This window comes from Bactrocera latifrons, unplaced genomic scaffold (genome assembly GCF_001853355.1).
Source record: "Bactrocera latifrons isolate USDA-ARS-PBARC rearing strain unplaced genomic scaffold, ASM185335v1 scaffold_530, whole genome shotgun sequence".
Classification (NCBI taxonomy): domain Eukaryota; kingdom Metazoa; phylum Arthropoda; class Insecta; order Diptera; family Tephritidae; genus Bactrocera; species Bactrocera latifrons.
The window spans coordinates 67,173-88,932 of NW_017537191.1; the positions used below are offsets into that span (position 1 = coordinate 67,173).

Below are 21,760 nucleotides of genomic sequence, written 5' to 3' on the forward strand. Positions count from 1 at the left end.
AGTACGATTTAATATATAATAATATTATTTCTATAATTTGATTTTATTTTACCAACTTTTTCAACAGATATTAAACAAAACAAACCGTTATTACGTGAACGGCTATTCACAACATCAAGTGACATCAGATTATGTCATCACTTTCGTAGATTCTCCACCGAATTCCGAGGAATCTTGGACTGGTATGTTACTGAAATAGACTTGTCTCTATATATAATACTTTAGAAAGAAACTATAAATTTAATTACAATTGGTTGAAAAAATATATTAATAACGCTTAACATTAAGGAATTTCCATACAAATAAACAATGTTAAACTTTTGTTTGCAAGATTCACTGTGGAATAATGATTGTTCATCGTGGAATGCTATTTAAGATTTTTTGAATACTTACAATGCTACTTTTAACATAAAACGCGACCAAAAAACGAAATAATAGTTTAACTAAGTTCCAAGCTGTATAATTTACTTTTGCAATAGAATTTAAGATTATTTACTTGTATAAAATTTAAAGTTAAATGCCTGAGCCTTAAGCCTTAAACGACTTATTTGTAATAAACTTTTCAGACGAGAACACGAAAGAATCCCCTGGACCTCAAATAATCGACGTGCAAACAATTTACTCAAATAGTGGATCGCGAAAGAGACGAATGGATTGGGACTCATTGGACATTGGTCAAAGTGGAAACACAACTACTACACAGTCTGGAGAATTAGCTTCCAAAATTCCACATCACGATAAAGACAAGGTCAAAAAGGATAAAACGACAGGTATGTTGGTAATTCTTCTTTACTGGTGTAGACACCGCTTGCGCAAGTTGGCGCCAATTGGAGATTCCAAGTGAAGCCAGGTCCTTCTCCTCCTGGTCTTTCCAACGGAGTGAAAGTCTTCGTCCTCCTCTGCTTCTCCCGGCGGGTATTGCGTCGAATACTTTCTGAGCTGGAGTATTTTCGTCCATACGTACGACATGATCTAGCCAGCGCAGGCGCTGTCTAATTAAAATGTTTATAAATTGTGAAAAATGGAGCTCCTTATGTTATCCAATCGGATGACAAAGTCAATTACTTCTCATAAAATGCAAGTTTTTCATATCGTCAGCATATACACTGCTGGTCTTAAGTATGACGCACAAACTTTTTTTTTTTTAATAAATTGTTATACACCCAACTCTGCTTTTACACACATACATAGTAGTAACTGAGAAATCTCCTTATTCGATAACTCCTACCTACACATTTTGTTCGCGTGATATTTACATTGCTGAAATGGATATCTACTGTGATGATACCGACTTTAGTCCAGTTCATGGCAAACAATGGCGTCCAGTTCATCGCAAACAATAGCGTCGAATAACATGTAATTTGTAGCTATGTAAATAATTTTCTATATTTCTAATGTAATTTTTCCGTTCTTAATTCTGGATTAACAGATTTTTTTGTTTTTTGCTTAATCTATTATGTATTTTAAGTTTTAATGCTCAATAAAATGCCATATGAACATACGATTTGTATTCATATCTGAAATTTTATAGTTTTCAACATTTTTTACATGGTTTTTCAAAGTATATATAGTTCTTTATTTCATCTTACACGGTTTTCAGATGACATGGAACGTATCCCCCATTTTACTATAGCAAACGCCTATTTTTTTACACGGATTTCTGAGGAACGTATCTACAGTTAAAAAAAGTGTTGGGCGTATTTATAATGCTCCTCGTTCTTATTATCCAAAATGCTTTCCTTGTTGTTTTGCGAAAAACTATGGCAATTGAGTGCGTTTTCGGTTTTTCATTGAAATAGACGCATTTTAGATTTCTTTATCTTGCGTGAACAAGTGCAGTTTTTTCTATTGAGAAATTATTAAAAAGATACAAGTAAATTGTTTTCGAGCTACATTTAACACAATAATGTAAAAATCTACTATTCTGAGCTTATTAGAAAAATTGTTAGAATTGCTTCAAATTCGACGAAGTCTGCAGCTAAGATTAAGAAATTAACCGTTCAGCGTACAAGTCAGAAATGCAACCTAAAGTGTTTAAAAATCAAGAAAAACCTCTGAATGAATTACGCAAAAAAAATGGCTTCACATTGTTGGAGTCCGTATGTTCACAAAGAAGTGATCTAGGTACAAAGAGATCCTTGGATTCCTTGGATTTTTCAACAAGACAATGTTTGTTATTCATAACCATCGAGTAGTAAAGTCATTTATTACGAGTCAAAACGTTAAGGTCATGACCTGGTCACCATATGGCTAACAAGTAAAGTATACAAAGAATACGAAGATAAGGAAACATTAACTTCAGCTTTAAACGTGCTTAGAGTGAGATTTCCTTGACCTACATATATTCCCTGTATCATTCTAATAACGACCGGATATATGAAGTTATTACTAACAAAGGGGGAAGTAGTCATTACTGAAATTATTATTTTTATTTGCAAGGAATCAAATAGTTGCACGAACTAAAAATTTAAGTTTAAAACAAAAAATTCTTCGCGTTCTTTCTAATAATCAAGAGAAAGGCACCTTTTTTAGGTAGCTTTAAACACAATTTTGTTAAGTTTGAATAATCATTTTAATATTATATTTAAATTTGCATTAATTAGCCATGTTTCTGCATATACACTTTTTTCACTTCTTGTAATGCAAGTAAGCCTGCGACTAACCTGCCTTACGCATTCAATTGTTGTGAGATTAATTTAAAATGCTCACAAAATAACGGGAATATTATTTTTATACTCTCGCAATAAAGTTGCTAAAGAGAGTATTATAGTTTTGTTCACATAACGGTTGTTTGTAAGTCCTAAAACTAAAAGAGTTAGATATAGGGTTATATATACCAAAGTGATCAGAGTGACGAGTAGAGTTGAAATCCGGATGTCTGTCTGTCCGTCCGTCCGTCTGTCCGCCCGCGCAAGCTGGAACTTGAGTAAAAATTGAGATATCAAGATGAAACTTGGTGCACGTATTTCTTGGCTCCATAAGAAGGTTAAGTTCGAAGATGGGCAAAATCGACCCACTGCCACGCCCACAAAATGGCGGAAACCGAAAACCTATAAAGTGTCCTAACTAAGCCATAAATAAAGATATTAAAATGAAATTTAGCACAAAGGATCGCATATTTGGATGTAATTTTTTTGGAAAAGTGGGCGTGGCCCCGCCCCCTACTAACTTTTTTGTACATATCTTGAAAACTGCTATAGCTATGTCAACCAAACTGTATAGAGTAATTTCTTTTACGCATTTCCATATACAGTTCAAAAACGAAAGAAATCGGATAATAACCACGCCCACCTCCCATACAAAGGTTATGTTGAAAATCACTAAACGTGCGTTAACCGACTAACAAAAAACGTCAGAAACACTAAATTTTAAGGAAGAAATGTCAGAAGGAAGCTGTATCCAGGCTTTTTTTTTTAAATTGAAAACGGGCGTGGCGTCGCCCACTTATGGACCAAAAACCATATCTCAGGAAGTACTCAACCGATTTCAAYGAWATTCRGTATRWAATATTTTCTTAATACCCTGATGACATGCACCAAATATGGGTGAAATCGGTTCACAACCACGCCTGAAATCTCGATTATCACTTTATCATGCGAGAGTATAAAATGTTCGGTGACACCCGAACTTAGCCCTTCCTTACTTGTTTCATTTATTCATTTGTCTATGTTGTCGCTTTTAAAATATTCACCATTCGATATTATGCAGTAATGCCGACGCTTCTTCCAATCTGGTGAAAGTACCTTAAGGTACTTTTTTTTTGGAATTAGGGAAGCGTCACACGGAGCCATGTCTAGCGAATATGTACCAATATAATAATAAATTGATAACTGGATTCTGCAAAGCACGAAATTTTAATATTGTCGTTATTTTCTGAGCACAACTCGAGTGTAGCTAATTAGAGTGCATTTAGAAAGCAATTTTTTAAGAAAATTTCAACATACTTTGTTTTATCTACATTTAATTACTTTCAAGGTAGAATATGTATATCGTTCTTTTTTAACCCTTTGAAAAATAATACTTCCTTTTCGTTACTCCAATTCTTAAATTAAAAATGTCAATTTAGTTCTGTTTTTGATGTTAAAATTATAATTTTAAATTTTTATTTCCAAATTTCTATTCGTTTAATTTAAAATTTAAAACATGTTTTTCCAATTAACTTGCACAGAGTACACTAGTTTTGCTCACCTAAGGGATTTTTGTAACACCCAAAGCCAATCGATTTAAATTAAGAATTACATATGATATGATATATATGATATATAGAAATGATTAGAATAAGAAGAAGAATTGAATGTCGATGATAAAACATGGTACCCGTGTTCCGCACTCTACGCTCATTGATATATCGAATTAGCGAAACTAGTGCAAACACGAAACCATCCTCTAGTTAAATAAAAACAAAAATTGGCGAAAAAACTTCATCTAAAAATAATCGAAACCAAGCAAGAGTTATAATATATAGTATATATGACTCTTAAGATATTTCACAGCGGAATATAAATCCGATTTAAGTATGTATATGTTTTTTCAGCTGGGACGATGTGGAGTCTAATGTAAACATATGTATGTAGTTTAGTGCTGAGTAGTTCCAAATGTTTTATACACAACCTTTATATTTTGGAAATTCAAATGTTTAACTGATTTCCTATTGAGCTTTGAGCATTATGCTATTTGTATACATATGCGTGTCAGTATTGCTATAATCAAATCTACTCGCCTGATTTTTGTAACGTAATGTAAATATTATCATTCTCAGAGCAGTGTCGAAAGAGTGCTAGATTACAGCTTTTCAATTATCTATAATTGATTAAATTGAAACAAAGTACGCTCAGTTATTTTATAATTTTCAGAATCGAGGGTTGTATTATACTAGCACGTGCATTATATACAAATATACACATATTTTAAACTCATAAATGCTTGCTTAAAGGCGCATAGGGTCAGTGATATATTGTTGGAAATTTACTTCGTAATACTGTATGAAAGCCCGTTTTTGACTGAAATACTTGGAACTGTTGTTGGCTACAAGCAATAACACATACTCGTATAAATGCAGAATAATGCATTTACCAACAATAACAACACTAATCGCATATACTCTTGGTATCAGACAGATTTATGTGGTATGATCTTAATACAAAATGTTGATGTTGTATAATAGTTGAGTAGTTTTTCAATCGTGGCCGAAACTAATCTTGCATAGGTATAAAATTAATAATCCAATTTCTGAAGTGAAATATTGAACAATCTCGGATTATAAGTGTGGAGTTGGTAATGACAATGATTTGTTCAATAAAACGTCGATAAAAAATATTAAATATTGCATATTAGAAACGAAAATGATAAATGAATTTTGTGGATAAGCTGTATACTGGCTGAAAAAATCGTACTTGGTGATGATCATCGAATAAATTTTCAATTAAAATTATGACAATTCATTCATGTAGAAAAGTCCAAATAATTGTACGCTGTACTATGGCGTACAAATTACATTAATGGAACTTGTGCAGTTATATTGACTGAATATAGTTTGAATAATGCATGGTTGACAACAAAATAAGGGAAAAAATGTAAACTAAGTTTTTTACTAATTCCTTTACTTAATTTACTTTACTTTAGCAAACATTACAATTGCCTAAATGTGTTCTAAATACCTACTTGTGCTACGCAGTACAATAGTTTTGTTTATCTAAAACCCCTGAAACTAATCGAGATATGCAAAGTATATACTATATAATGATCGGATAACGACAGCGGCTACGCTGGCTAGGTTATGTTGTCCGGATGGACGAAAACGCTCCAGCTCTGAAAGTATTCGACGCAGTACCCGCCGGGGGAAGCAGAGGAAGAGGAAGACCTCCACTCCGTTGGAAGGACCAAGTGGAGAAGGACCTGGCTTCACTTGGAATATCTAATTGGCGCCACGTAGCGAAAAGAAGAAACGACTGGCGCGCTGTTGTTAACTCGGCTATAATCGCGTAAGCGGTGTCTACGCCAAACAAGAAGAAGAAGAATGATCGGATAATGATGATGAGATGTGTTGACTGTGCATGTTACAACTTCAGTAAAAACTAAAATATTGCCTTTAGTAAGCGCTTATAGTTATTACCGATCACAGTGGTCAAGCAGTGAGATATAGCAATGAACCAAAGAGAACGCCTTTTCTTGGTAATAATGTGTCCTGGTGCCAAAAAAATATTAAAATTGGGTCAATAATTTCCAGAGCGGGACTCTTAATATACTTAATAAGATGATTTTCAAGCTTTCGTTTGATTTTATACCATAAGTATGGGTGAATATGTGAGGTATCTAAATTAATCTCAGATGGTATATTTTTCTTATAATAGTATGTCTTAATAAGAAAAATAATTTCTAATCACATCTATTGGTCGATAAGTGAGATATAAGGGATATACTATAGTTTGATGTTCAACTTTGTGAAATCGATCTACAAATTCTTGTAAATTATATTTCTTCATTTGTGTCCAGGTTCTTGACTATACTTGAATAATGCCGAAAGTTAATGCAATCAGTATACCTGATGTAGTGATTTTCAACTTTTCAGCTGATTTTGATCGCGTTGTGTTAGTCAACAGTGTGATGATTTTTATACCCTGAACAGCGTAACACCCAGAAGGAAGCGTCGGCGACTCTATAAATTATATATAAATGATCAGTATGTTGGGCTGAGTCGATTTAGCCATGTCCGCCTGTCTGTCTGTCCGTCAGTCTGTCCGTCTTCCTGTATATATACGAACTAGCCCGTCAGTTTTTAAGACATCGTTTTGAAATTTTGCAAACGTCATTTTCTCTTCAAGAAGCTGCTCATTTGTCGAAACTGCTGCTATCGGGCCACTATACATATAGCTGCCATACAGACTAAACAATCGGAATCAACTTCTTGTATGGGAAAACTTTCACATTTAACAAGATATATTCACGAAATTTGGTGCAGATTATTTTTTAAGGCAACAATTTAATGTCCGAAAAAATTGTTCAGATCGGTTAACTATAGCATATAGCTACGATACAAACTGAACGATCGGAATCTAGTGCTGGTATGGAAAACTTTTGCATTTGATATTTTCACGAAATTTGGTATAGATTATTTTATAAGCCAACTAAGTAATCTCCGAAGAAATTATTCAGATCGGTAACTATGTATTTCCGAAAAGTCTACGACCTACAATATAAGTGAAAAAGTGAACAAATCTGATTGTAATCTATGGATTGACAGTTTCATCGCTTAATGAATATTTTATTTCGATAAAACATTTTTATACTCTTGCATAATGTTGCTACAAAGTATAATAGTTTTGTTCACCTTGTATGTATCACCTAAAAATAATTGAGTTAGGTATATGTATAAATAATTAGGGTGACGAGACGAGTTTAATTCCGAGCGACTGTTTGTCTGTCCGTCCGTCCATATGTACAAGTGACAACTTAAGTAAAAAATTAGATMAATGTGTATCTCTATACATACACATGTACCTTAAAGAAACTTGATAATACATGCTCCTTTGCAAAAAAAGGGAGGATGAGTTCGTAGATGGGCGTTATCGGACTACTTCCATGCGCACAAAACGTCATTACGAAAACTATAAAGTGCCATTACTAAGCAATAAATTAAGATATAAATCTGTTCGGATTTCGATTTGACTTAGTACTACATAATATGTAACATAATGGGGGTTGTATGAAATTGATAGCATATTTGTATAAAACAGTGTGTCCTTGTACCTGAAATATGTAAAATGGGGGGAAAAACAAGCTCTGGACCCTGAAAGAAATTTGATTGTGAACATTGCGAAAGTAACAAATGTTCGTTTATAGCTTAACTTAGTCATTTCTTACTCTTTATGTTCCTAAAACAAAATTACTAAAGAAATATGTGTGATTTTTGTTTCTCTGTTTGAGTTAAATAATTAAAATTACCTTTTGCAATGTATTATGAATGTAACTCTTATCAACAATTTCAAAATAATGAAAATGGAATAAGAAAAACATATTAACAATTGTTTGCATAACTAATTTGCAATGAAATGATAAGGCTAGTATGTTTATAAAATCATTGTTAAGAGCTCTAAAATCTATAAATGTTTAGAATACTCAAAACAAGTAATGAAGGGCTAGCTAAAAATTTCAATAGTTTAATTTAGAGTATGTAGCTTCCGACACATGCACAATTAGTCACACACGTTAATAATAAGTTAGGTATTTATGTATGTTTATGAGGTGCTTATTATTTACTGATCTTGTTTGCGGTATTAGAAATTTGATCTTATTTTATGAAGGTATTTTCGCTGGCTTACCACTGCCAATAATAATAAAACTATACTCGTATAATGACCAATATTATGTGTGACATATTACGGCAGCAGTTGGTTCCGCTGACCTCAAATCTGAAATCAAAATTTATGGTCTCCGGAACACGAAAGATTTCCATATTAATACCAGGTTGTTCCATAAGTTTTATCGTTTGATAAGAAAAACAAATTTTATGATTCAAAATACACTTAATTATTCAGTATAATCTGTGGAACCCATCCCTGAAGTAAGAATCCGAAATGTCTGCAAAATGCGCTTCAACAGTCGTTATGACGGCACGGTTCCGATTACTTTGGCGGAGGTGTAAAAAAATCGAATTTCCGTATAAATGGGGTATGTGCGGATAGGAGAGCTTCTCCAGAGGAGGAATATCCAAAAATAATATAAAGATTACTTTTATTTTTTTAAATATTCACGATTAAAAGTTCAAAAATTTGCACTATTAACACATGGTATTTCTCTATCTTCCATTAAATTTATTCACGTTTTTCACCCCGTATATTTAAATATACACTCTAAACATTGAAATAAGTTCACATTTCAATTTTATTTTGTAATATTTCACCTAAATTTATTAATTTAAAAATCACTTAGCGAACTCGGCGTTGCAAAGGTTAGATTGTTTACAATTATGAGGAAAGCGAGCGTTGCCACATCTTAAACACCAAATATGTAGGATTCTTAACGATTTTTCTTTGTTTGCTTTTTCGCGTGATTCTTTTTTCTACATTAATTATAATAAAAAACACTTTCTAACATTTTTTAAGTTATAATTGAGTTGTGAAAACTTTTTCCACATATTATACATTTTACGTATAGATGTATATGTACAACATGTGATTTTTATTTAATGAACACATATAATTAAAACTCTATGATAATATAGTAATATAAAATTTATATATCATGTCGGGATGACTGAAGTACTTCCGCGTAGTAGACCTTTCTGCGTTGGCGCTCTAATCAAATAACGCTGGTCGAGCGAATACTCGGGGTAATTGAAGTACTTTCGCATAGTACCCCTTTCTGCGGTAAAAATGAAGAAAATATATTGAGTTTTCGTTATAAAGTGGTTAAAGTGGTAATACTTTTTTTGGTTACCTTGCACTCATATTGAAACAAAATTTGAGTTTTCATTATAAAATGGTTAAATTTTGGTTATTATATCTGTCAGCGATTTCCATTTATTTTTTATAATACGATGGTTTGTATATTAAGTCACAATATATTGAATATTGTTATATAATATTATTATATAATATTACTATATAATATTTCTTATTTGTTTATTAAATTAAATAATGAACATATCCATATGCATGGATGGAGGTCTTATACACATCTAGATGTGTATAAGAGACAGATATTACTTATTTGTTTATTAAATTTAATAATGAACATATCCATATGCATGGATAGTGGAATTTTTGGGAAAAAAGGAATTTCAGCGAATTTCCTTAATATCACATGGCACTGACTTTAAGGTCGAATATCTCCTAAACTATGCGTTTGCGGTACCTATAATCCTATTTTTTAATCAGGAGAACGTCCTCTTTCCAACGATACCTTCAAATCGCGACGCCAAAGAAATCGGAATTGTGCCGTTATGGCCTCTTCCTTTGATAAAAAAGCTTGCCACGAATACATTTTTAGAGTTTTAGAAACAAATAGAAGTCGCTGGGGCCCAATCTGGTGAATACGGTTAATGCTCCAACAATTCGAACTTAAATTCATGGATTTAGCCATTGTCAAGTTTTTTCCGCCATTTTTTAGCTGCTTCCTTTGATTCAAGATCGTGGTGATAGATCCAAATCTCATCCATAGTGATGAATCGATAAAATCGCATAAAATCCACTTTATCGTTTTTAAAACGATAAAACGATAAACGATAAAAAACCAAATGTGCTGAGAAAGTCGCATTCGAACTAGTTTTTATTTCGTTGTTAGCGAATGCAACACCCATTGTCCACTCAGCTTTCTAAATCCCAAAATTTCATTTAAAATATGGCTCACACTGCCTAATGAGATGTGCATAGGCCTCTACTAAATCTCTCTCAGCCAATCTACGATCTTCCAAAACTATATTCTGTATTTTGGCTATGATTTCTGGTGTTGATGCGCTTTTGGGACGTCCTTCCCGTGGATCATCTTCAAGGCTTGTACGACCACGCTTAAGCTCCGCAAACCATCTTTATACTGTTCTAATTGTAGGTGAACCATCATTATGTACTTTTAACATTCGTTCGGGAATTTCTTTTGGTACTACACCTTCCAAAAATAAGAATTTTATCACTGCACGATATTCATTTTTTTCCATTATAAAAAAATACTGTGAAACGACGAAACTAAACCGCTTGTAAACAATGAAGGAATTGACATATTGAAATGAAACTTAACATACGTTTATATGAAGAGTATACCAACAGAAAAAAATGTTCGGCTAGTAGCAACGCTCTCTCTTATCCAACCACAAGACTTATCGAACAACCTGGTATTAGAAACTTATTTGTTGATCCTCTGTCCTCGTTCATTCAGTCTTGTTGCTTCTGGAAAATAAAGAAATATTAAAAACTTGAAATAACCGATGTACATTAATAAAAGCTTTTCCGCAATTAGTTCACAGTCACATCAATCATCATAGTTTTATAACATCATTTAAATTCAAAATAATGTAGGATATTTTCATAAGTATAAAGGAAGAGGAGAAATGTTAAAAATAGAAAGTACTCAAATTAAAACAAAATTTGTATTTTGATTACATCATTACATGATTCAAAATGATGAAGATAAGACTGTGTCGATAAGGAGCGTGCGTCCTTTTTCGAAAATGTGTTTGTATCCATAATGTCAAAATCAAAATTGTTTCTTGTTTTTATCATGAATTTCCTATTTAAATTTTGATGATTTTGTGTTATTTAAGTTCCAGGCCCAATGCTGGCTGGCTCAACTGGCTTTCGTTCACTTTTCGCACTTGGAAAGCTTGTATTATCAAATAAGCGCTTTGAGATGTTAAAAGCACGGTTGCCACTTACTTAAACAAAAAGCATTGGAAATAGTTTAAGTATTATTTTAAATTAATTATCAAAATCCCATGACAAAGAGGCAAATCGACTCAGTCTTATTATTTTCCGGACAAATCCTGTAGTACTTATTTATTACATACACATTTCGAGAGTTATCTACGTTGTTTATGTTAGTTTGTCTGTCTATTCGGTGAAATAATATACATAGGTAGAACAGTTTGAAAATACACTGCTTTATAACAAATCACATAAGTAATCTTAACAAAAATAGAAGAAGAGAATCACTGGTTCCAGAGATCCTTCCTTATTTTAGAATGGATTTCGATCTTTCGCATTTTTGAAAATTATGCATACCTTTTAAATCTTGTTCTTTAACATATATTCACAATGGTTATTAAACCGCTAAACATTTAATAATTCATATAGGATAAAACACTGAATTTGATTCCAAGTATAAGTATTAACTATACTCCTACATATATGTATAAGGATTGGGATGATTGTGGAAAACTACATGAAATTATAACGTTTATTTTAACGAGTGTGGAATTGGGGGGAAATATTAATTTTTCTAAATATTTTCAGGTCGCGGAAGTTGGACTGAAGATATTGGATTTGATTTGAATGCAGACTTCAATAGTAATTCTTATCTCAGCAAGTAAGTGACAAAGAAAAAATATTATTAAAAATACATAAGTGTAGTACACTGGTACCTTTTCTATTTTAATAAATTCTTTGACCTGCCAACAGTGAATCCTTTTTATCATTTTCCCCGGCCCTGACAGTATTGAAACAGGAGCCTCAAGCCGATCAATTGAAGACTAATAAAAGTCCATTGAATACTCATCCTGTCGTAACTAGTAGTGGTGGACGCGTGCCAAAACTCGATAAGTCGCCAGCACACATAGAAACGGTACCAACAACAGAAAATACACCTAAGAATGCCTTGAACAACACTATTTGCGGATGTGGTTCACCAAAAACCGGCGCACCACAGGAAATCGAACACAACGGAAACAATATTGACAAGTCCAACGCCGGTGCATCCAACGCATTCTGTAATGTTGGCTCACCTTACAGAATCGGCGAAAACACAATCGGTAAAGTATAATGTTTCACATATGTAACTGTATATGCTATGCATAGATATACACACGTACATATATTTGTACTTTCTAATACAGCAATATGCTCTATTTGGTAACATTTTCAGCACAAGGAAATTCAGCGTCCCAAAAATTATCCGAAGTCGATGGGAGCAAAATTGAGAACAGTACTGGTCGAGGTGCTGCTAATGGAAATAATACCAATGCACACTCTGATGACCACAAGTAAGTCATAAAGAAGTATAGATTCGAATTATTGAACTTTCTTTTCGTAATTTTTAGATTTCAGTACATTTTGGCAGCTGCAACCTCAATAGCCACCAAGAATAATGAAGAAACTCTTACCTATTTAAACCAGGGACAAAGCTACGAAATTAAGCTTAAGAAGATCGGTGATTTATCGTTTTATCGTGATAAAATATTGAAGGTGTGTGAGAATGTATCAAAGATATTTAGCATGTTTTAAATTAAACAATTTAAGTCCATATCGTATTAATTTAATGCATGTTGGCAGATGCGTATTTATATATGTACATATTATATGTATATATTATATAATTATGAATGTCTACAACAATATATATACATACATATATATTACGAAAAAAACTTAAAAAAAATATTCTTTTGTGGATATAGTGCTTTGAGTACTTTCGCTTACATATTTATTTGGATACACAGTTATATATTATACAATAGTGTCATTTCTAGTTGTGCATATGTACTTGTATAATAAGTACTCATATTCACTTTATTGGAATTTATTCAACTAAATTGATTTTAATATGCTTCAATTAAAACAAATTGCGACAATATTAGACGGACATATTCGCACATCTACATAAGTGTACAGCGCTGAAATATGTGCTGTACAATATGTAGGCGACAGATATTTATCGTCCGCGGATCTCGGCGAGTAGACTGAGTTCATACATAACTGTGCTGAATATTTGCTGATTTTTGCTCGGATTGATTGACGAACAGAACAATGCGGCATCGGGTTTTGATGACAACTATCTAACTGTACTTTAAGATAGTAAGTGGTTCTGCCCACAGTTGTGCTGAGGAGTGAATTGTACCTACTCTCCAATTGACGCAATCATACAAAGCAAAATACAGGAAAATATGTACATATGTATGTGTATATACCATTACTATGTACATGTATATAGTGCATATGTATATGAAAGTATTTTGTACATACACATATGTATGTAATTTTTTTTGTACTCCTTTATTATTATATACTCGTAACAGATCTTACTGACGCTAAAACGTTAAATTGATTATACTGTCTCGCTCTTGGAAGTACACTCGTATCATTTAATGTATGCAAAAGTATATTTAAGTGTGTTAATTTTTACAACTTATGTAAAAAAATCTTATTAATTTACTCTTACAGCCTAGGCAAAAGAATTTTGGATACAATGCACACACAGGACTGTAACTATGTATATCCAGGGCACTTACATTGTATATAGTACATACTAACATATGAACTATGGTACTATGTATTCATTTATACACTATGAAAAAAGCAGGTCCATATTTTTATGTACATATTTTTAACAAGATAATTAATTAGCAAAAGTTATGAAAAGCGGAAATATGATGAAAGTAGAAATTAAAATAATTTATTATTATATTCCTTAAATAGTAATGTGGTATTAATAAAAAAAAACCATTCTTTCATATTATTAAAACCAAAAAACAAAAAAAACGTTAGCAAGCTAAATACACTTCACAATTGCATTTATCTTAGTAACTACATATGTGTTCAGTTTGTATGGAAGCTATATGCTATAGTAATCCGATCTGAACAATTATTTCGGAGATTATATTGTTACCTTAAGAAGTAATCCATGCCAAATTCCTTGAAGATACCACGTCAAATGCGAAAGTTTTCCATACAAGCCCTTGATTCCGATCGTTCAGTTTGTATGGCAGCTATATGCTAAAGTGCGCCGATCTTAACAATTTCTTCAAAGATTACAAATGTGAAAGTTTTCCAAACAAAACTTGATTCCGATCGTTCAGGTTTTATGGCAGCTATATGCTATAGTCAGCCGATCTGAACTATTTCTTCGGAGATTACATTGTTGTCTTAGAAAATAATCTATACAAAATTTCGTGAATATATCTTGTTAAATGTGAAAGTTTTCCATATAAGAACTAGATACCGATCGTTCAGTTTGTATGGCAGCTATATGTTATAGTGGTCCGATATCGGAGAAAATGACGTATACAAAATCTCAAAACGATATCTTTAAAACTGAAGACTGACGTATATATACAGACAGACAGACGGACATGGCTAAATCGACTCAGCTCAACATACTAATCATTTATATATAATATATACTTTATAGTGTCTCCGACGCTTCCTTCTGAGTGTTACAAACTTCGTGACAAACTTAATATACCCTGTTCATGGTATAAAAATCGACATTTTCCTGAGTTTTTGGCTTATTCGGAATTTGAGCACTTCTCCCACCATCGCAGTATATAAGTAGTCTCTAAGTCCACATTATTGCTCTTTTTTATTCTGAATTCATATAGCAAATTCAAACATGCCGATCAGTGGAAACAATTGAGTTGTGCATAGACTCATTTTAAGTTTAAGGTGCTGTGAAGCAATAGGTTCATCCATAAATTTTTTAGTTACGTATCCATAATGCGTGCATCAGAAATCTGCACCGGTGCTACCGCTAGTATTATCGCTTAAAATACGCGGTTGCAGCAGAGATAAAGAGATACCACACTAATCTCTCATTGGAAGTGAGAGAGCAATTGCTAAACGGTAAAGCCTCCTGAACTTGGAAAGTTGACTTTAATTTAAATGCACAAAAATTATTTTTTTTCTATTTGGCTACAATGGAAACTGTTATAAAAAACGCAAATTTTGAGACACCCTCACACTAGAATAAGTTGGATATCGATTTATAAGTTTGTAAGTGGAGTGCAACCACTAAAATATAGCTCTGTTCTTCTTATACCCCATAGCAGAATACAGAGATAAAGAGATCCCCAACTCTCCTGTCACTGGAAATGTGAGAACCGCTCACCTACCAAACTTTGACAGTTGACTGGATTGGGTAGGTTTTAACGTTTAGAAATTTTAACGACTGGAACGGCCAGATTGAAATTATACCAAAAATATATGTGAATGGAGGAATTTGTTGCCACCGTTCAAGATCGATAATAAAAATTTAAAACAATGAGAATTTTTGCATAGTAGAATTAAAAACATTTATTAATTGAGAACTAACAGGCTTAAATATAAATCATAAAAGGGATTTAAGTAGATTCGCCATATATTAAAACTGCAATAAATAATAATTCGCAGTCGTAATAAATGTTGAGCGTTTTAACTTAAATGCCCAAAAATTCTTATTTTGTTAGATCTGGCCATAATGGAAAATGCTATAAAAAATTTTTGAGACGCTCTCGCACTGGAATAAATTGGGCATCCATTATCCCTGGCAGAATACGCAAGCCGAAAATCGGCCACGGCGAATATCCCAGAGAAGAATGACAATACAAGACTATAATTCCCATTTCCTTTTGAGGTCGCTGTTTAATACTTGCTTTGTATGCATTCACTAGATTTATTATTCAAAATATTATTACGAGCGAGATATACATACATGCGTAAATATATTATACCAGCTGACCTCGCAGCCGTTGTCCTGCGTGAAATTATGTGTTTTTAAATGAAAAGAAAGTTGAATTTATCATTTCATTTTTTTTGTTTTTCAATGTAACGTTGCTTGATAAATCACATTTTTTGGTTTCTTTTTCGGTGTACAGAAAAGATGGTTTTCAAACTCGTGAGCACGTCACGTATATCTGACCGTGTGAAAAACATAGCACTTCCAAACTTCGCAAATTCAGTTGTGTCCTGTTGATCGTCACCTCAAATGCAATTTTCACTGGAAGCGGAATACGTTTGAGCTGAAATGGCAAATCGTTAAAACTCACAGGAATTCATAGAATCAAGCATTCTGCCCCCTTGTATGCGATAGCGCAGATTGCGGAACATATTAATGACAGTTCCAACTTTGAGACGAAAATTGATGCGTTGGCGTACCAAGCCTCTCCAAAGAATTTAGAAATTCACGGCGTCGTCTTCATTATCAAGACGATCGATCGATTTATATGAGCGCAAGTCTCACGGAATTTGACTTTGAATCTTCCAGTTTAAGTCAACAACATCGGTAATTTTGGCAGCTAACATAGCACGTGCACTTCAGAAATCGTAGTTACTATAATTTGGCCAATGTTCGGATAAATATTCCTGATGAGTTCAYCTTTCGTGAATTGATAAATGGCGAATGGAATTGATATCAAACCACCGGAAGTATCAACCGTAATTGACCCATTTCCAATTTTTAGCGAAGACGATGTAAAATATCTTAGGCAATTTTATTTTTGTTCGCTGGCTTACTTCTCCAAAACTTACACACACTGTACCATTCACAGTTCGCAATGACTCAAATGAAGTTGAACCGCGAACATTAATCGAAGGTAGAAACCATCGTCATTTTACGAATGGATTGTATAAATTCGTCCTAAGGAATTAGTTGCCTTCCTTTCTGCGTAACTATTTCTTCGACGATGCATTCCATGTATGTCAAGATATTTCCGAGTAGAGCAATGTTCTTGCAAACAGATCACTGGCGAAAGTTGAGAAAAAAACTCGTAAATGTTAATTTTGTTACTGGCAATGTTTTAATTGGCTGTACTGTATTCTCTGAGTTGAAATATACTCTTTGGCCATTTTCCAAATTAACTGCGAGACGCACAATGGTCGGAAAACGTTCATGAATTGCAAAAGTAAATATCTTACATAGCGCTTTATTGCAGTTCACGTATCGACCCATTTGATACTTGCTGATCTCATCTCGTTCTAGACCAATGTTGCTTCCTTTAGTGACGTACTTACAAACGTATTTTTCCTCTTACACCAAACTGCAGTACTCAACATTGATATCAGTTTTGAATGTGAATTAAACAATAGTGGGGAATATAGTACGATCCATGTGTTGTCAACTTCGATATTCACTCCTCTAAATTGAATGCTAAATGTTCTGCCATTGTCGTCTGGTGAGCGACGCCGATAGTGTAGATATCCATCATTTCTAGTTTGTGTTTTGTCAGACATACAAACCGAAAAGGGATTGTAATGTTCGAAAGGTCCATGAATCGTATTGGTTTTCATCCCTTCGAATAATACTGGATCTTTCTCTGCATCAGGAATTTCCACAGAAATGATTTCATCACTTTGATCTGGTGTCACCACCATCCAAAGAAGAATGAGTACGTGCGACAAACCTCTCTTTTGCCACTCAACAGAGTTCATCTAGCGTCTAACAGCACCATCAAACATCGGAACTGTTGTTTAAAAAGTTGTGCTTTGACATCGTGACGATCGATTGTTGATTGACCGCGATCCATTATTCCGCAAGTATGTCATCGCATCCTGGAAGTGCTTCTTGCATTGCCTTGCCTTGGAATGCCATACGTTGCTCGCAAAAAAAAAACCACCGTAACAAATTTCAATCTGCAATTGATCACTTTGCGTATGTATGTAAAGTTTTCAGTGAATAATTTTCAAAAATTTTTCTTTTGAATAGCCGGAATAAAAAAGCAAGCGACCGAAATTGAACGATCAAATAATTCACAAATCAAAATATTGAAAAACAAAACAAACAAAAATACACATACATATGTATGTATGTAAAGTTTTCAGTGAATAATTTTCAAAAATTTTTCTTTTGAATAGCCGGAATAAAAAAGCAAGCGACCGAAATTGAACGATTCAAATAATTCACAAATCAAAATATTGAAAAACAAAACAAACAAAAATTAAAAAAAAAAGTGTATGGAAAGGAGTTACTTTTTTGGAACTATCCAATTTTTCGACTTTTCCTCATGGAAAGTATAAGGTATTTTTATTTTTAAACCTTCCCCGATCCACAACGAATAACCTCTCAATGAACCTCTGATTTCATTAAGATTGGTGCATTGGTGCAGCAGTTCTCTTAGCGTTACTAACAAACAAACATTCTTTCGTTTGTATGGGAAAAAGAAAAGGGCTTTTTTAGGGGTTTCCCGGAAATTATTCGAAATTTTCTTGCCGTAAAAACTATCCTTGAACCTCAACGCCCACATTAAAAAAAGAATTATCAAATTTGCTTCAGTTGTATGAAAGTTATGAGCGTACATACATTTTGGCGATTCATTTTTATTTATATATGTAGATGTATACATACATATGTAGATTATAGAACAAAACATTTTTTTTCTCTGATATTCTTTATTATTATTTTATTACTAAATCTATGAATAACATTTTTGGTGCGGTGCTTTAACATACGAGTTTCCAAAACACATTGTGTATGTGTGGTCCTTGTAGTTGCGGTGCATCAATGCATATACATATCTGCCGTTCATCCATACATATACATGTGGAATTTGGAAAAAACACATGAATTTTGTCTTTAAAAAGGTCTGATATGGGTAACTCATGCATTACTACATTTATCCTGAATAGCTATCAAATTAAAAAAAAAAAATTAAGAAAATTTTAATTCTCTCCATCCTAAAGCAATCAATATATCCGTCATAAACTGAGAGTGTTTACTTTTTATAATAAATTAGTTTAAATTTCGTGAAATATCCTTATATAGGAATACCTAACTATATATCTATGTATATTATCGTCAATTTTTTATTTTTTATTGTTATAGAGTGTCATAAAAATATGCTTCCATGAGCGTCGCCTACAATTTATGGAACGTGAGCAAATGCAACAGTGGCAAGCTTCTCGCCCTGGGGAACGGATTATTGAAGTAGATGTTCCACTTTCATACGGGCTATGTCATGTATCGCAACCGTTAAATCCAAATTTCTTGAATACTGTGGAAATCTTCTGGGATCCCTTAAAGGAAGTAGGCGTTTACGTTAAAGTGAACTGCATTTCAACTGAATTCACACCCAAAAAACATGGAGGAGAAAAAGGAGTGCCATTTCGACTACAAATTGAAACTTATATAGAATCAACCAACTCTACCGGAGGAACAACGGCATCAGCAATATCGGCTGGTGCTTTATCAATTGCATCTACTTCAGTATCAGCTGGGATAGCAGCAGCGTCTATGCCGTCCGGTACTAATATACCATCGGGGAGCAACCACTCGCTCATTAGTGGCAAGCAACCGGTACATGCAGCAGCATGTCAAATCAAGGTTTGTGGTTAAAGTTTCATTTTAATATTACTCACGTATTTATTAATAATATTACATATACATACTATGTATGTCTTCAATTTAGTTTGACCATTTAACAAATATAACTTAATTTATGTTAAATGTTTATAAAGAAAATAGTTTTTGTAATAATAATTATTAAATGTTATACATACAAGTATGTCCTATAGCCCTTTAAAGCGCGTTGAGAGAAAAACTTTGTTTTTCTTATGCAATATTGATATATGTGCATATGTATTTATGTCTAATTCGCAATTATGAAGGGGACCACGCAAATATATCAATTTTTGATTGACTGATTGACCTGATGACTAACGCTAACAGAAACTTTTGGTTAAAGGCATCTGCCCAATAGTCCGACTTTTGATCTCGCTAAAAAATCATATGCCGGGTAATTAAAAATCAGGTTAGGTAATTAACGAAAAGTCTAACTCCAATAATATGATAATAATTAGTACGTGTATAAAAAGAATATCAGGTAATATAGCACCAGTAATAAAATATGTGTGCTCAATAATATTATAAATTGTATGTATATGTATTTTATTTCATTTGCATATCTCATATATTTACGAATTATTTTGGAATTTTGGATTTCAATTATTTTTAAATAGGATTGTTTCGATATTTTCAATAATTCTTGAGCCAAACTAGCTATTGTAATTCAAAATGCAGTTCCATTTAAGTAAATGCTACGAGACGGAACTGGTGCGAAAATTAGACTAAGAGCGCGGAACCGCCCACAATTCAGTGAAATCCCGTATCTCGGGACCTGATCGACCGATTTTAACAAAATTTAGTACGTAGTATATTTTCATATTATTCATATTCGAATCGAACTACAACTGCGATAAATTCCACTTGATTCCTACTAGTTTCTTTCCAGTACACAGATCAATAAGTAATTAATAGATCGGGATAAAATTTTACACTAATAATTCCTATAAAGAAAAAATTTGTCCAAATCCAACCGAATGGGTTGAATCGGACGAATACTTCCTTTAGCCTCCGGGTGACTTTATACCGAGTATATCGGTCAATATGTCAGTGATCTCAATTCAAATGAACTAGCGTGTTTTATTCATAAGAGAGTTCATGGATAAAATAGATAAATTTGAGCGAAAACTTGGCCTATCCCCTATATAGTTAATATCAGGATTGTCAAACATCACACTTTACTACACATATGAATACGATTTGTTTTCCCTAGCTTTGATACTTGCAAGTTGCAAGAGTATAAAATGTTCAGTTGCACTCGAACTTAGCCCTTCCTTACTAGTTAAAAACTTAATGTATAAATAAATTGCATTCAGAAATGTGTGAGAATCGAATGCAAGTAATTTAGCAAATTTATTGGGAATAAAAAGGAAACAATTTTTTTTGTAGTTTTTCCCATGTTTGACACAGTTTTTTATTTAATTAATTTTTTTTTTTTTCAATTTTTAACATATGAAATAAGAAACAACTTTAGTCTTACGAAGTAAATTCCAATATTAAATAAGGGAAACTAATTTCTATTCAATTGGGTTAATATTAGTATCCTGTTTTTTTGTATCCACAGTTGTTTATTATTAACCGCAAATATATCGTCATAGAATCAACTATGTTTTAGTAGAGAAAACTGGAATTGCTTTCCATTAATTTCGAATAAGTTGCCAAAGCTCATGTCAGCTAAATTGCCACTTTCACTGTATTCCACATTTTAGATCGGGGGATTGTGGAATCCACTCCAATACATTGATATTATTGATCCTAAACCACTCTTTTGTACACTTAGTCGTGCGTTTGGAGTCGTTGCCTTACTGAAATACCAATATTAATGGCATATTATCATCAGCGTCCTGTAGCATACATTCTTGAAATGTTTCAACATAATCGGTTGCCTTAATAGTGCCTATATCCTATGGAGCAGCCCAAACCGTTGTATAACAAGTAAGGAAGGGCTAAGTTCGGGTGTCACCGAACATTTTATACTCTCGCATGATAAAGTGATAATCGAGATTTCAGGCGTGGTTGTGAACCGATT

At 33.1% G+C, this 21,760-nt stretch overlaps 1 protein-coding gene across 5 annotated transcripts in view; it reads left to right on the forward strand.

The window, feature by feature from the left end:
- LOC108974162 (transcription factor CP2) overlaps positions 1-21,760 on the forward strand; it is a 56,042-nt gene that overhangs the window by 20,606 nt on the left and 13,676 nt on the right. For 3 of the 5 annotated variants that reach the window (XM_018941849.1, XM_018941848.1, XM_018941847.1), the window contains 7 exons: positions 68-182; positions 567-770; positions 11,943-12,015; positions 12,108-12,457; positions 12,571-12,688; positions 12,746-12,890; positions 19,216-19,713. In XM_018941849.1, the coding sequence (XP_018797394.1) occupies positions 68-182; positions 567-770; positions 11,943-12,015; positions 12,108-12,457; positions 12,571-12,688; positions 12,746-12,890; positions 19,216-19,713 (1,503 nt within the window). Of the gene's footprint in view, positions 1-67; positions 183-566; positions 771-4,886; positions 5,127-11,942; positions 12,016-12,107; positions 12,458-12,570; positions 12,689-12,745; positions 12,891-19,215; positions 19,714-21,760 lie in introns of those variants that run through there. The other 2 variants (XM_018941850.1, XM_018941851.1) reach the window with 2 other exon arrangements.